Raw genomic sequence first — 14,549 nt, forward strand, 5'->3', positions numbered from 1 at the left:
GCCACAAAAAGGTCAAACTGGCCAAGATTGCGCTGGGTCGACTGTTTCTCTGAAAAAAAAACAAAAAAACAGTATTGTAATGATGAAAGAACCAAAAAAAAAGCTTCAACATGACATCCTATATTTAGATAATGGTGCATGGTATCAATTAATGCTGTTAATCAGGGTGGTATTCTATTGTGTGTCACAGATAAAGGTGACGAGCAGTGAGTCCACTACTTGAGTCATCTTACCTATAATATAAAAGAAAAACGTCCACTCTCAAGATGACCTCTATGTACAAAACATGATGATTGACACAGTGAACATAGGTCCCAGGTCTGGGCATACCCATCTCACAACGAAGTGGTGGAGGGAATGCTTGAATGAATCTCAGCTTGTGGAGATCGCTCAGAGGCCACATTCCAGCCCATTGTTATGTGCCCACTGTGACACTCTAGACAAAGATTTGCCATTTACAAATCAGTCTTGGTTCTGCACAGTGGGAACAGTCCAGCCTTAAATGCCAAGCCATGTCCCCTCCTGATGGGAACCCAAGCAATCCCAGACCGGTTTGGCCTAATATACATTGACACCAATGCCTTTTTAACTGCAGGTTTTTTTTCACCTATTTCGTTTCTGATAGTGATTTTTGTTTTTATTTGGTATTTATGTACAACATACACATTGTCCCGATGTCCATGTCCCCGTTAAAACTTGTCATCTACTCTGTGGGGGTATTAACTGGTGAATGGCTGATGTAAGGGATTTTGATATTCTGTGGGAAGTTACATTATACTAATTTATACCTGGCAATGAGGTGACTAGATTTATTGGTTGTAGTGGCAATCTGCCATTTCCTTGCTGAAGGCACCCTAATCAATAGCCGTGTGGTGTTTTGCCCTTTAACTGCCCCTATGTTTAGACTCATGACAGAGTGTTCAGGCTATTGCTGATCTCGTGGCTATGTACTAAGGAGAAAAGCATAGAGCTCTCCAGTAACGAAAGTACCCTGTTTGTTGGTGACCATCATGTCAAACCTGTGTGAGTAGATGCTAGTCCTCTTTTTTTTCTCAGTTTCAGTCTGTAGTTTCTCAGCCATCTAGGAATAATCCTATACATGTAAAACTCAACCATATCATGCACATGTTTGCACATTTTGTCACCTTGCTGTACTGGTCTAACTTTTCATAGTTTCAGATTCAGAATAATAGTGCCATTTTGATAACCAGAGTGTGGGTTGTCAAGTCTTATTCTGTGGCTGCTGTCTGTTAGGTGATAAGAAAGAGTCAGGGTGTAATGTTTTTGTTTGGATTGACAAACCAACCCCCTAAAAAAGATTACTTCAGAGGTCCGGGAACAGGGGGAAAAAACAATCAAGACTACAAAAGTTATAACCCTCTAGACCTACATTTCTTTAATTTACGGCTTCTCAAAGCTCAAAGTTAGGGCATAAAGAACATTATTCTCCACACAATAATAATTAGTTATTCTTACAATGTTTTTTTCTTTCCTTTACTTTTTTTCCCCTTTTAATATTTTATCTTCTAAAAAAATACATTTATCTTTTCAATTGTAATCACATTTTACTTAAATATGACTGTCTTCATTATTCAAATAATACATTACATCTGATGTGATTGATTTCAACATCTGTGAGTTCACAACGATTAGATGATATAAATTTAATACAACACTCCCCCACACATACTCGCACCTCTCTCTACTCTGCAATCATGTCCCTTGCAAACAGTACACTCACACTCTACACCCCATAACAACACTGCATGCACAGATGGAGGAATCGAGGTGATAAAATCAACTCTCGATTGCTGTGCTGATATCTGGAGTGTCACACTCTTGCTGGTCCATGTACATTTCGATGGAATCATAAATTGTAAACCATCTTCTTCAGGACCTGTTATTTTATCATTTATAACGGGTGGAAGGAGGGAGTCTGTAATTATAGAGAATAATTAGACTTTTTTTACAGTAGCACTAGGAGATATCTTAAATTTCTCCTGACATATATTTATATATACTAAGCGGATGTGCCACTTAAAAGAGTTTTCATGAAAATTAATCTGCCTAATGTTAGGTTAATAGTGCTCATGCTCAAACGAAAGTAAAAAATAAAAAGTGAAAAGAATTGACGTTGACCAGCAAGAGTGTGACACCCCAGATATCATGCAGTGTTGTTATGTGGTGTAGAGTGTGAGTGTACTGTGGGGGAGTTTTGTATTAAATTTATATCATCTACTCAGTTGTGAACTCACAGGTGTTGAAATCAATCACATCAGATGTACTGTATTATTTGAATAATGAAGACAGTCATATATGAGTAAAATATTGTGATTTTAATTGAAAAGATATATGTATTTTTTTAGAAGATAAAATATTAAAAGGGGGGAAAAAAAGGAAAAAAATTAAATAAAAACTGTAAGAATAACCAATTATTATTGTGTGGAGGATAATGTTCTTTATGTCCTAACTTTGAGCTTTGAGAAGCCGTAAATTAAAGAAATGTAGGTCTAGAGGGTTATAACCTTTGTAGTCTTGGTCGTAATGTTTTTGTTTAACAGGACTTCTTTTTAGCTAGGCGAACTATGACATGTCAACATTGAAATGATCCTATAATTTGCAAAATGTGGCCTCATCAAATGTAGGCAGACACAACTGTGTCCGTAAACAGAAATTTACACAGAATGTTAGTGGGTTACAGCTCACTTATAATTATATAGCAATTATGTCACACCTGTGATTATAACATTTTTAAGCTCTGCGCTTTATGAGTAGGCCACAAGTGTATATTTATAGAGCTTTATTTGAAATGAAATGGCACACAAAAAGTTTATTGAGCATGCCTTGACTATTTAGGTTTGAAAAACAGTGCCCAGAAAGCTTACACAGATGGTTGCTGGATCCATTTTACACTTAAAATTGACATAACTGGTTACTCATTCCAGAACGTCCCATACCTTTTGATCATATGATGTATGAACATCTGCAAAAGTGGGGTCCTCGCAGAGAAGAGGTGAAGTTTTTTCTTCGGCATGAAGAATCGCCCACTGAGAACAACGAACAAGGTAAAAGTCTAAAATAACCATTTCTGTTTTCAAATTATGATGAAAAATAAAATTTCAACACGTATATAACACTTGTACAAAAGCCGTCAATAAAGCTCCTTGTGTTAAATGGGTAGAAGGCTTGATTTAGCTATTCCTCCATACAAGGAGGATCTAATTAATTCCCTAATATGTTGAGGCCACATGTTTTTCTACATTTAGAGGATACCCAACTGTGTATCTGTGTGCATTTGCTACTACTTTGAGGAAAAAAGTAATTACCTTTTCTTTGTTGACTGTTTCTTTTACTTATTTGTAAAGTCCATTTCACCTGAATTTTAATGCTTCCTCGTTAGTTCTTTTTTTTTTTCTTCAATTAGAAGCTCCCATTGCTGAGATAGGCAAACTTAGTTGTCTCCATACAACCATAAATGATGTTTCCTGCCTGCAGGAACTTTTACATTAAAAAATTAATTGTTTCAATGTTGTTTTAAACTCCTCCACTTCCTGTTTGGTTGTTTGATATCACAAGCTTTTTATTTTGTCCAGGTTTCTTCTGTACTGGTAGGGCGAAACACAATGTCTGTGTCAACGAAGTCTATAACTTTGATTAATCAAGTTTACCTGTAAGAAAGCACAAGATTACCGATTTGTCATGCTTCTGCATCGCAGTACTTTTGCAGCATGAATCTTTTCTAGATTCACATGCTGTGAATTATTCCGCCGTCTAGTGGGTGGGTCCAGAATTTTTGCATTCCCTCCCCCCCCCATTTTTTTGTTGTTGTAGGTGGGCGTCTGTATGCCACCATTCTGTGACGTCGACGTGCTTCCTCCGGAATCTCCCACCTTTGGTCGCCATCTTCAGATTCCTTTTTTCTGCTGTTGGATCTGGATCGATACAGAAGGAGCTCCTGAGATTTGCAGAGAAGAATCCACGAAAATAGGGGAAAAACATCTGCAGAATAGCGATACAAGTTTTTTGACATACGGGACTTGGATCCTAGGAGCTGAAGCGCGCCGAAGACGTGAAAACAACAGAACTTGGACAACATACGGAGAATGCGCATGCAGGGGGCTCCCTGGGCGCAGTGATGGACAAGACACAGTTCAAGTTCTGCAAAAATTGTCATCACAAGTACGCACAAAAAGATCGGCATCTGGTCTGCAACCTTTGCCTGCCGCTGGATCACCGAAGTGACAATTGCAACGCATGCTCTGCTTTCACCCTAAAGAATTTGAGTGTAAGAGAGAGGCGGAGAAGAGCCAATTATAACATGCAGGGCCAAGGCCCACCACCATCGCTTCGAGACCTGGGCCTCTCCAGCGAAGTGTAGGACAATGTCGCCGAAGGGCCTGAAGTCAATGAGGACACAGACGTCCCAGTCGTAGATGTCGAGGAGAACACTTCTAAGGAGGTAAGAGAACCATCGCCCTCGACAAAGATAGACCAGTCACGAAAATGTAACTCAAAGTCTTCAAAAGGAGCCTCGGCGTCGAAACACTCTACGGCCGCAGTCGTGTCCAGAGACAAACACTCCGTCGGATCCTTAGACCAGGACTCTGACAGTGAAGACCCTCGAAAAATCGAAGACTTCGAAAGACGGTTACGAAAAAGACACGTAGAAACGAGAGAGGTCAAAACATGTTTCGAGTGTGTCGCCGTCGTCAAGCACGCAAGGAAAGGCTGAGAGTCTCGACACCAAAACTCACGTATCTGAGATGGAGAAGACAAAGAGGCTAGAATTCGAAATGGCAAGTATTTTGCAACACAAAAAAGAATTAGTCAAAAGCTTGAAGCAATTCAAGATACTGCTGACAACTTCTACGGAAGTGGAAAAGGCAGTCAAGGAATTACAGCCTCCAGCAACACCCGAAGCGATCGACGAAGAAGAGGAATTCTTCTTCGAAGACGGAGATGACGAGGAACAGACTTATGTCGGTTTGGCGACCTCGGAGGTTCAAGACTTACAATAGCAGGATCTCAACGCCGAATGACCAGAGGAGGCGGTGGATACATATCCATTGAGGCCTTCACCACCAGATGACATTCGGATGTACAACCAAGTCATAAAAAGGGGTGGCAGACACTTATGGTGTACAACTGTAAGAAGAGAAACCCCAATCATGTTTTCTAATAGAGACTTTGCTGCCTACTCAGTCAAGGAACCAATTTCTTTCCATGCTGCCAAGTGTATTAGATCAAGGGAAAGAAGCATTTAAGGAGCCTGCCACATGCAAGACTGTTACACCAAGAGGAGAGAAATACAAACATTCCTCAAAGGACCCTATGTTCATCAAGGGGTCAGTGCCAGCTGACTCAAATAAAACATCCACTGCTAGGAAAAGAGCTAATGTACCAACCAATGTTGGCCCACCACCAGACAAAGAGAGCAAGAGGATGGGCCTAATGGGAAGAAAGGTCGAGAGGAGTGCGGCAAATCAGTTGCATAGCGAATTCAAATGCATTGATAAACAGGTATGCATATCAACATTGGGAAGAGGTAGAAGAACTACTAAAGCACCTGCCAGAACAGTTCCAAAAAAGGGCAAACCACTTAGTGGAAGAAGGGAAAAATATGGCGAACACATGTTTAAAATCAGCCCTAGATGCTGCAGAGACATCTAGCAGACAGATAATGATCGGCATCACCGAAAGAAGGCACGCATGGTTGCGAATCTCCGGTTTCAAGCCAGAAGTATAAAACAACATACTAAACTCACCAATCAATGGTGAACAACTGTTTGGAAGCGGCATAAACGACAAGCTAAACCAATTAAAAAAGGACAATAAAACTGCAAAGTCTATGGGCGCACTATAATTCCAAAGCTTACGTAGAGGCACTGCCTCAAGGAGACCAGCGGGTAGAGGTAACCATCAACCTACAACCTCGCATCAAAGTTATCAAAAATCTTACCAAGGAGTAAGCCAGGGACAACAGCAAGGGCAGCAGCAGAATTGGCAATACCAGCAGGGTAGACAATCCTTTTGAGGGCGCCTCCAGGGAAGTGGTTAGCCACAACAAGGAGGACCGCAAACCACAACAAAGTGACTGCAATCCAAAGTTTGTGCACACTACAAGGAAATCACGGAGTGTACTCCCAAAGAGGCAATCAATAGAAAGACAACATCCTATAAACAAACAGTTCCTCCAGCATGCTACACCAGTAGGAGGCAGGTTAAGATACTTCCTCCAAAAAAATGGAGCGAGATCACTTCAGACAAATGGATATTAAACATAATAAGGTACAGTTACTGCATAGAGCTAACCAAGCAACCGCCAAACAAAAAACCAAACAAGAAGATACATTCAAAAAGAGAATTATCTCAATTACTCTAAGAGGTGCAAGAACTTCTAGCCAAAGAGGCTATAGAACAGGTCCATACAAGGAAAGGAACAGCGGAATTAACCCCACATTCTTCCTAATTCCAAAAGTAGACGGAACATTGCGTCCAATACTAGACCTAAGGTTTCACAACAAATTCATAAAGACTCAAAGATTCAAAATAACAACTCTGCAAGAGTTGATACCTCAGTTGCAAAAAGGAGACTATAATGCAACCATAGACTTAGAAGATGCATACTTGCACACTCCCATGAACAAAAGACACAAAGATCTATTAAGATTTGTTGTCAACAAAATACACTACCAATTCAGAGTGCTAGCATTCGGACTAAAGTCAGCACCAAGAGGCTTCACAAAGTCCCTAGCTGCAGTAGCCGCTCATCTGAGAAGACAAGGAATTCATGTATACCTGTACCTAGACGAATGGTTAATACGAGCAAGCTCTTACAGTCACTGTAAACACCACACACAACAAGTGATAGAGACACTAGTCCAACTCGTATTTTCAATACATTGGGACAAATCGTTGCCAGAGCCAGAACAAGAGAAGGTGTTTTTAGGGGCAGAATTCAATACGATTTTAGGGAAGGTGTTCCCAAGTAAAAAGAGAACATTAGCACTGCTAAAGGAGACACAACTATACCACAGGGGGCAAGCTCTGACAGTGGGGAAACTACAAGGAATGATGGCTTCATGCATTCATTTAATCCCCAGCATACGATTACACATGAGACCGTTCCAAGAATGGCTTCAAGAGCAATGGTCACAATCAACAGCGAGTTGGGAACATCTAGTGGTTGTCCTGCAGACAGTTCATCAGGAGAAGGCATGGTGTAACAAAACAAACATAGCACAAGGTAGACCTTTCACATAACCAACTCCAACAGTGACCATAACAACAGATGCTTCCCATATAGGATGGGAAGTGCACATGGAAACCTCAAAGTAAGGGGTTATGGACACAACAGGATGCAGTAAAGCACATCAATTTCATGGAGTTAAAGACAGTACCTAGCCTTAAAAGCCTTTCAGAAAGAGCTGTATGGAAAGAAAGTGTTAATACAAACAGACAACACAACGACCATGTTTTACATAAACAAGCAAGGAGGGACACAGTCTTTAGCACTCTAAACTCTAGCTCAACAACTTTGGAGATGGGCAATCCCAAAGAGCAAAGACATATTAGCAATACACCTGCCAGGAAAGGACAATGTAGAAGCAGACAAACTGAGCAGACAAACATCATCATCATCCCACGAGTGGGAATTGAAACAATCGGAACTCCACAAGATTTTCAAGAAATGGGGAACTCCGCAAATCCACCTATTTGCAACTCCCCACAATGCAAAATGCCAACGCTTCTCATCCAGGCAACCTTGCAAACAGTATCTAGTGAATGCGCTATGGATAGACTGGTCAGGGATATTTGCTTATGCTCTTTCTCCAATACCACGTCTTCACAGGGTGATAAACAAATGCAAGATCAGCCACATGACAATGATTCTCTTTGCACCACAGTGGGCCAGACAGACTTAGTTCTCTGAGATAGTGGAGATAACTTAAGGAACAGTGCACAAAATTCTCAAAAGGCAAGACCTATTAAAATGCAAAACGGAAATGTACTTCACCCAGAACCCAAAAGCCTAAGTCTGGCAGCATGGCTCATGAGGACTTAGAATTTGCACACCTGAAACCACCAGAAAGCACAATGGCAGTGCTAAGAGGATCTAGAAAAACAACAACAAGAAAATGTTACACAGCGAAATGGAGAAGATACTCTCAATGGTGCCTTAAAAGACATGTTTAAAAAAAGATCCCACAAGGGAAACAACAGTTCTTTAGTACTTAACACATTTACTACAAAGTAAACTAAGCTACACATCATTAAAAGTACACTTAGCAGCAAATGAAATGTATACAAGAGGCGAAACAAGGAAAAGATTTTTCACTTCTCATGTAGTCAAAAGGTTCCTGGAAGGAGCAAAAAGGATAGCACCTCCAAAGATGGTGCCAGCACCCACATGGAACCTAAATATAGTGCTCGCCCAGCTGATGAAAGCACCATTCGAACCACTACACAAAGCAACGCCACAAATGCTCACGCTAAAAACTGCATTTTTAGTAGCAATTACATCTCTATGTAGGGTTAGTGAATTGCAAGCAATAATACAACAGGAACCCTACTTCCAAATACATAATGACAGGATTGGCATGAAAACGGATCCACACTTTATGCAAAAGGTGGTATCTTAATTCCACATAAACCAAACTATACAAATACCAAGTTTCTTTCAAAAACCAAAGACACAAGCAGAGAAAGCATTGCACACACTGAAAAAACCAAAGAATGCAGGAAAACAAAGCAATTCTTTGTATCTTTTGCTAACAGTTTTCTAGGGCGACCAGTAACCAAAAACACCATTGCAAGATGGATTGCACAAGCCATACAGTTATGCCTCAAACAAGCAGGAAAAACATTGCAAGGAGCCCCACGGGCTCACTCAACAATGAAGAAAGGAGCATCAGTAGCATTTCTAGCAAATACTCCAATTCAAGACATTTGTCTAGCAGCAACATGGTCTTCAGTGCACATGTTCACAAAACATTACTGTGTGGGCATTCAAATGAATAAAGAAGCGCAAGTAGGACAAAATGACTTTCAACATATATTCAACAAACCAGTGCTCATCTTCCACCCCGCCACCACAAGACTAGCAAACCGCTTCAAAGTCTATGCACAGCATGTGAATCCAGAAAAGATTCCAGCTGCAAAACGTATAGTTTCTTACCTGTAGATGTAGTTTTGCAGCTTGAAGATTTTTCTGGATTCACTAGCGAACCCACCCTCCTCCGCCAGAAAGATGAGACGGCAGAGTGAAAAAAGAAAATCTGAAGTTGGTGACCAAAGGTGGGAGCTTCATCAACGTCACAGGAGGACACCAAATGGTGGTATGTCGACGCCCCCTAAGAACAAAAGAAAAAAAGGGGGGGGGGGGGGAATACAATAATTCTGGACCCAAGCACTAGATGGTAGAATAATGCGCTCAGCATGGGAATCCAGAAAATTCTTCAAGCTACAAAACTACACCGACCGGTAAGAAACTATACGTTATCTAATAAGGATGCATCAAGCTGCTTCAATATTCTGTTAAAAATGTGTGCATCAAGCTTTGCTACAACAGGTGATTTTAATAAGCTAAGCCAAACGTCACTGACTTTTATAATTCATTATCCTAGAATTCGAATAATGTATTTGTCATCTAATGTCCATTCTGAGAGCCCATACGTCTTCTTTCAGAAGGCGAATTCTGTGTTAAACTCCTGAACCACGATGTTACCACAATTGTTGTAATCTTGATGTGGCCATTAACTCCTGTTATCAGGATTTTAGGGAGTGCTCATAAGGAGGGCCAAATAGGGATTGTGAATCTCGTAATGAAAATTGATAGATAGAGCTCTGCACATATCCAGGGAATTAATATCTAAAGTCTCTGGAGCAAATTGTTTTAGAAACCGCATTAGCACAATACCTTGTTGCAAATAAAATGGGGCGGGAATTGGATAGGGGTGAAACTTTTACTCTCTTCTAGAAAAATGACAAATGCCATAAGTGTTCTTAGCTTATCAGTCAATCTGGTAAATATATGGCTGCTAAATTAAAGTCCTTTGCTGCCAAAAAGTGAAGGGGAGGTTCCACAATGGTATCAGGAAATGTAAATGCCTGTCCCATGCTGAAAGTTCTTTATAAATTCTTAAAGTTCTTTATGAATCTAGTAGCCAAAGGAGCTAGCTGAGAAAACTTTGAATGCCTTGATTGCTACCATCTTGCTTCATGAGGGTAAGACCAACAATTGGTACTGAGATCCATCCCCAAAAAATGTGTGGATGTCGAATGGATCTCAAGACTTTGGGTGCAGATGTCTTTCAGTATGCTAGTCTGTGGAAAACGTCAAGTTCAAGTACTAAGTATGTAACTTCAAAGTAGACATCATAATTACTAAATTTCAATTGCTATCTCCCTCGAACAGCCTCTCCTTTGCTACACTACCCTCTCAAGCTGCCAGGCAAAGGCCCTGGAGAGCTAACATTGAGAAACAACACTGTAACGTTTGGTGATGGAGGACTTTGACCTAATGAAGGTGCACCTGCATATTGCATCAGTAAAGGCAACCAAGGTTAGCAACGCTCGCGTTGAACTCTCAACCTGGCTTTGCCACAAGGTCATCACTGATTGTTGCATCAAGGTTGAAGAAAAAAAGGTGTTTATAAGTATATAGGTTATCTCTTGGCCAACGGAAGGACAGGGCATCTACCTTCCATACTTATCGTACTGTGTCTCATGTCAAAATAGCAAGAACAGAAGATTTACTTCATTGGAAATAGGCCCAGCTATTGGCAGCCTAAAATGATAACCAGTCAGTCTAGACTGGTCCTTGCAGGTACAAACAGTTGACTGTACACCAATACATTATTCATTGTGACTGCTAAAGTTATACAACAAACGTTCTCCAAGAAAGTCTCCCCAGCGTTTGAGATTTATAATATTAAGGCTCTGGGGGCAGCCCTTTACGGTGCAGAGATTTGGGGCAACGCTAATTGTAGCATCCTTTCAAACTCTGAGAATAGGTTTAGTAGGCATCTATTTGCGCTCCCAAAGAGCACAGCGCTGGTCCCTTTCCATCTAGATCTGGCACTCATGAAAATTTCCAGGAAAGTAGAGCTTTGATTCCTATTCTATTTGCGCAGGATATGCACATCATCCTGTTAGTGGCTTATAGAGATTCTCTCAAACATATACTAGCCCAAACAGGCATCCAGTGGATACCTTGGCTTATGCAAAATGGGTCCTTGTTTAGAAAGTTGGGCCTGGGAAGCTTCTGGGCTGTACCAGAGGCCCTCACGCCTGGTTCCAAAACACCACTGAAACTGGCCTATTGGCAGATGGTACAACAGGAGGTTATAGGCAGTAGTAGAGGTACTTTGACCTTGGATTTTCTGGAGTTTAAGCTGTTTCCTAGCTATGAGTACACAATCGACTAGCTTACCCCTACTCTGGCTTGGGCACTGTGTCTACACTTTAGATATTAGCCCCTACCCATTATAACCTTTCGTGCCAAGTGGGCAAATGCAATCCATCAGAGAACAGAGGGCCCGGCATTCAAGGAGCCTCTTGAAGATTTGTCCTACTTTTTATTTGTTTTGTCCTTCTTATAATGTTCAGAGGAGAAAAGGACTACTAACCTTGAGCAGACCTCTGGTTGTTGGGAGTTACCTGGTTGCTACCAGGATCCTAAGATCTGACACCTCTAGGTTGTGGTATTCATGGTAACAACATACCTCCAGGCAGTCTGGATATAGAGGGCAAAGTGCATCTGTGCTAAAAAAAAAGCTAGAAACCACTAAGAGAGGGGGGGCTTGGAGTTCTTCAGTTGTGCAAGGAAAACCTAGCCGAGGGGATTGATTGTAGTGGGTAGGCATGTGAAATTAATTCAATAATTCTAAATGCTCCTTCTGAAGGAATGTCCTAAACAGCAGAATGTTATCTTTTTAACCAAACCCATCATGTATTGTATACTTTCAGTTTTAGGTACTTCGTCTACGTTCTAAGCTGTCTCAAACACTGTTTTATCGCAAAATCTTCTATGAATTTTAATCTTACCGTTTTTGTGTGAGAGATTAGATGTATTGCACTATGCACTTTATTCTTCTGTGATGGCCAGTGGATTTGAGTCTCCTCCTACAGGTCCTATATTGGTATGCCGGATGGCATAAGGGACCCACCAGGAGCCATTTTAGGGCTTTTTCTTGAGGTTTTTGCCTTTCTGGCACCTTGTTTTAATATATAGTTATTCTATTGAGGTCACTGTATTGGATCCATCAGACTGTTTGTGTAAAAGTCGCAATTTGAATTTATACCAGTTCAATCAATTGCATTGTAGCAAACTGAGTTTTGTAATTAATTTTGTTTTAATGAAAGTTTTGTATTTGTGTGCTGTTATGGTTCTTTGAACCAAAATAAAATTGTTTGATGAAGATAACAAATTGATATAATACCCTTGGATGAATGTTTAAGTGAACGGGAGGAGGGAAATATTTGACTCAAGTTAACCACATGCAAATTATCCATGTGGGTGGGTGGGTGTGGGGGGGGAAGACGACTCAGGCTCACAACTTAAAATAAGTTCAATAGCAGCAATAAAAGATTGTACAGTCAAATACTTGATTTTATGAAAAAAGGAGTATTTATATATGAACACATAGTAAAATACAGCATACACAAATAATAAAAACAGTCATCCTGAGGAGTACCCTAGTGTTAGATAGGAAGGTCTCGGAGTACCACTTCCCTCTGTAACTTGGCAGTGATTATTCCCCATTCACGATAGGCTACATTTAGGTTAGGCCCCACTAGAGGTCCGAGTCTTAGGAGTCATACCAACACTTTCAAAGTCAAAAGTGTTCTTGCGCCCTGTGATCAGTTTTACATTGTCTGCCGGTGGTGAGTAGCACTTTCAGCTTTGCATGGGCAGCAGCTGGTTATCTATGGTGCTTGCTCAGTTGACGCAGTAGGTTCCTCTTATACATCTCACAGGTAGGTGGAAGATTGTTCGGGTTCCAGTGCTTCAGTCGGGGTTCAGGCGCTCACAGGCCGCCATAACTGCCTTCCCTCTCGGCATTAGCAAAGCCATGTGACGACTCTTGCCCTTCTCAACCGCCCCCCTTGTTACATACTGGGTTGCCAACGTACTTCACTCATGGGCTATGGTCTGATCGGCATTGGAGCAATGCACTCTTCACTGCGGAGCCCTCTGGCATGTGGGGTTGCCAACCTGAGTCTGCAAATGGGCGATGGCCTGAACTGTGGAGCAGCATCTGCTTTCTCACACCTCACTACTTTCCTTTGCCTCACAGGGCACACTGGTCTTGGCAGGCAGATAGGTATTGGTGCTCCAGGGCAGGTGGTTTGGGATTTTTCTGGGTGATGCCCCCTCACCCAGCTGGGAGACTGGCAGACCTTAGCCCCAGCACATATATTTACACCAATTGATTATTCGTTGTACATTGTCAATTACTTCAGTTGACATCATAATTCATCTCCTATTATAAATATAGAATCAATTTATAACAGTTCATACATACAAATTAATTGTAGTTCCAATTTCTTACAATTCTGATACATTTACCCTACCCCGAACAGCCAATTTGATATTGGGAGCCAAAGTTTCCTCCCCCATCTTTTAGCCTTATGGCCCTTACATACGTAAAGTGCTTGTTCCAATTTATAAATGGTGGTTAAGCAGGCCAGCCACTCTTGGAACCCAGGGGGCTCAGAGTCTTTCCATCTAGTTGCTATTATTAGCCTATTGACCATTGTTGAAATAAATACGATGCCGGTCTGGCCTTGGTTCAACCCTATGTCATTGTAGTGACCCACCATCATAAGCGAGGGACTTAAGCGGACACCTCTTCGTAATATCTTCTCCCAAAATGTTTCCAATTCCCTTTTTAACGGATCTAGCTTGAAGCAGTGGTAAAACACGTGTATCGCCTCTGCCGGTCTGATCCCGCACCTGGTGCATTTATCATCTTCCCTTTTCCCCCAGCTGAATAATTTGAGACGGGTAAAGTATAAGTTAAAAACCGTCTTGAAATGTTGCGCCTTTAGGTTAGCTGATAGAAGCGTTCTTTTGTCCTGCTCAAGTGACATATCAATATCCTCATTCTCTAATCTGTGGGCCTATTTCATCTCCTTTTTCCCCATGTCATTGTGGGCTTCCTCCATCATAATGCCATATAAGTTTTTATTTTACAAACAGATCCCCCAGGGTCTCAAGCAGTAGAATCTTTGCCATTGAGCTCACCTGTCTACGTTTGCCAAAAAATCCCTTAATTTGAAGATATTTAAAATAATGCCTGTCAGGGATTTCATACTCTTTCTGCAAGTCTGGGAAAGGAGATAATTGATCTGTTGCCTGAATATCTCCCACTGTACTCAAGCCAAGCTGTCCCCATTGTTTCCCTATTGCATCATAGACAAGTATTGGCATAGCCAATAGGTCTTGCCTTTGGGGCCCTATAAGTGTTTAGCCAGAGCTATTGACTTTGCCAATGTCTTTAAGCTGTGCTGTAGAGAAGTGTGGCCATACAACTAGGCCTAAA

General features: G+C 41.2%; 1 protein-coding gene across 4 annotated transcripts in view; it reads left to right on the forward strand.

The window, feature by feature from the left end:
* The window catches only part of PPP1R13B (protein phosphatase 1 regulatory subunit 13B), a 509,136-nt gene that overhangs the window by 161,147 nt on the left and 333,440 nt on the right, over positions 1–14,549 (forward strand). For all 4 annotated transcript variants that reach the window (XM_085626276.1, XM_085626274.1, XM_085626275.1 and 1 more), the window contains exon 3: positions 2,946–3,065. In XM_085626276.1, coding sequence (XP_085482402.1) covers positions 2,946–3,065 — 120 coding nt within the window. The remainder of the gene's footprint in view (positions 1–2,945; positions 3,066–14,549) is intronic.

The sequence above is a fragment of the Triturus cristatus genome, chromosome 9 (genome assembly GCF_964204655.1).
Source record: "Triturus cristatus chromosome 9, aTriCri1.1, whole genome shotgun sequence".
Classification (NCBI taxonomy): Eukaryota; Metazoa; Chordata; class Amphibia; order Caudata; family Salamandridae; genus Triturus; species Triturus cristatus.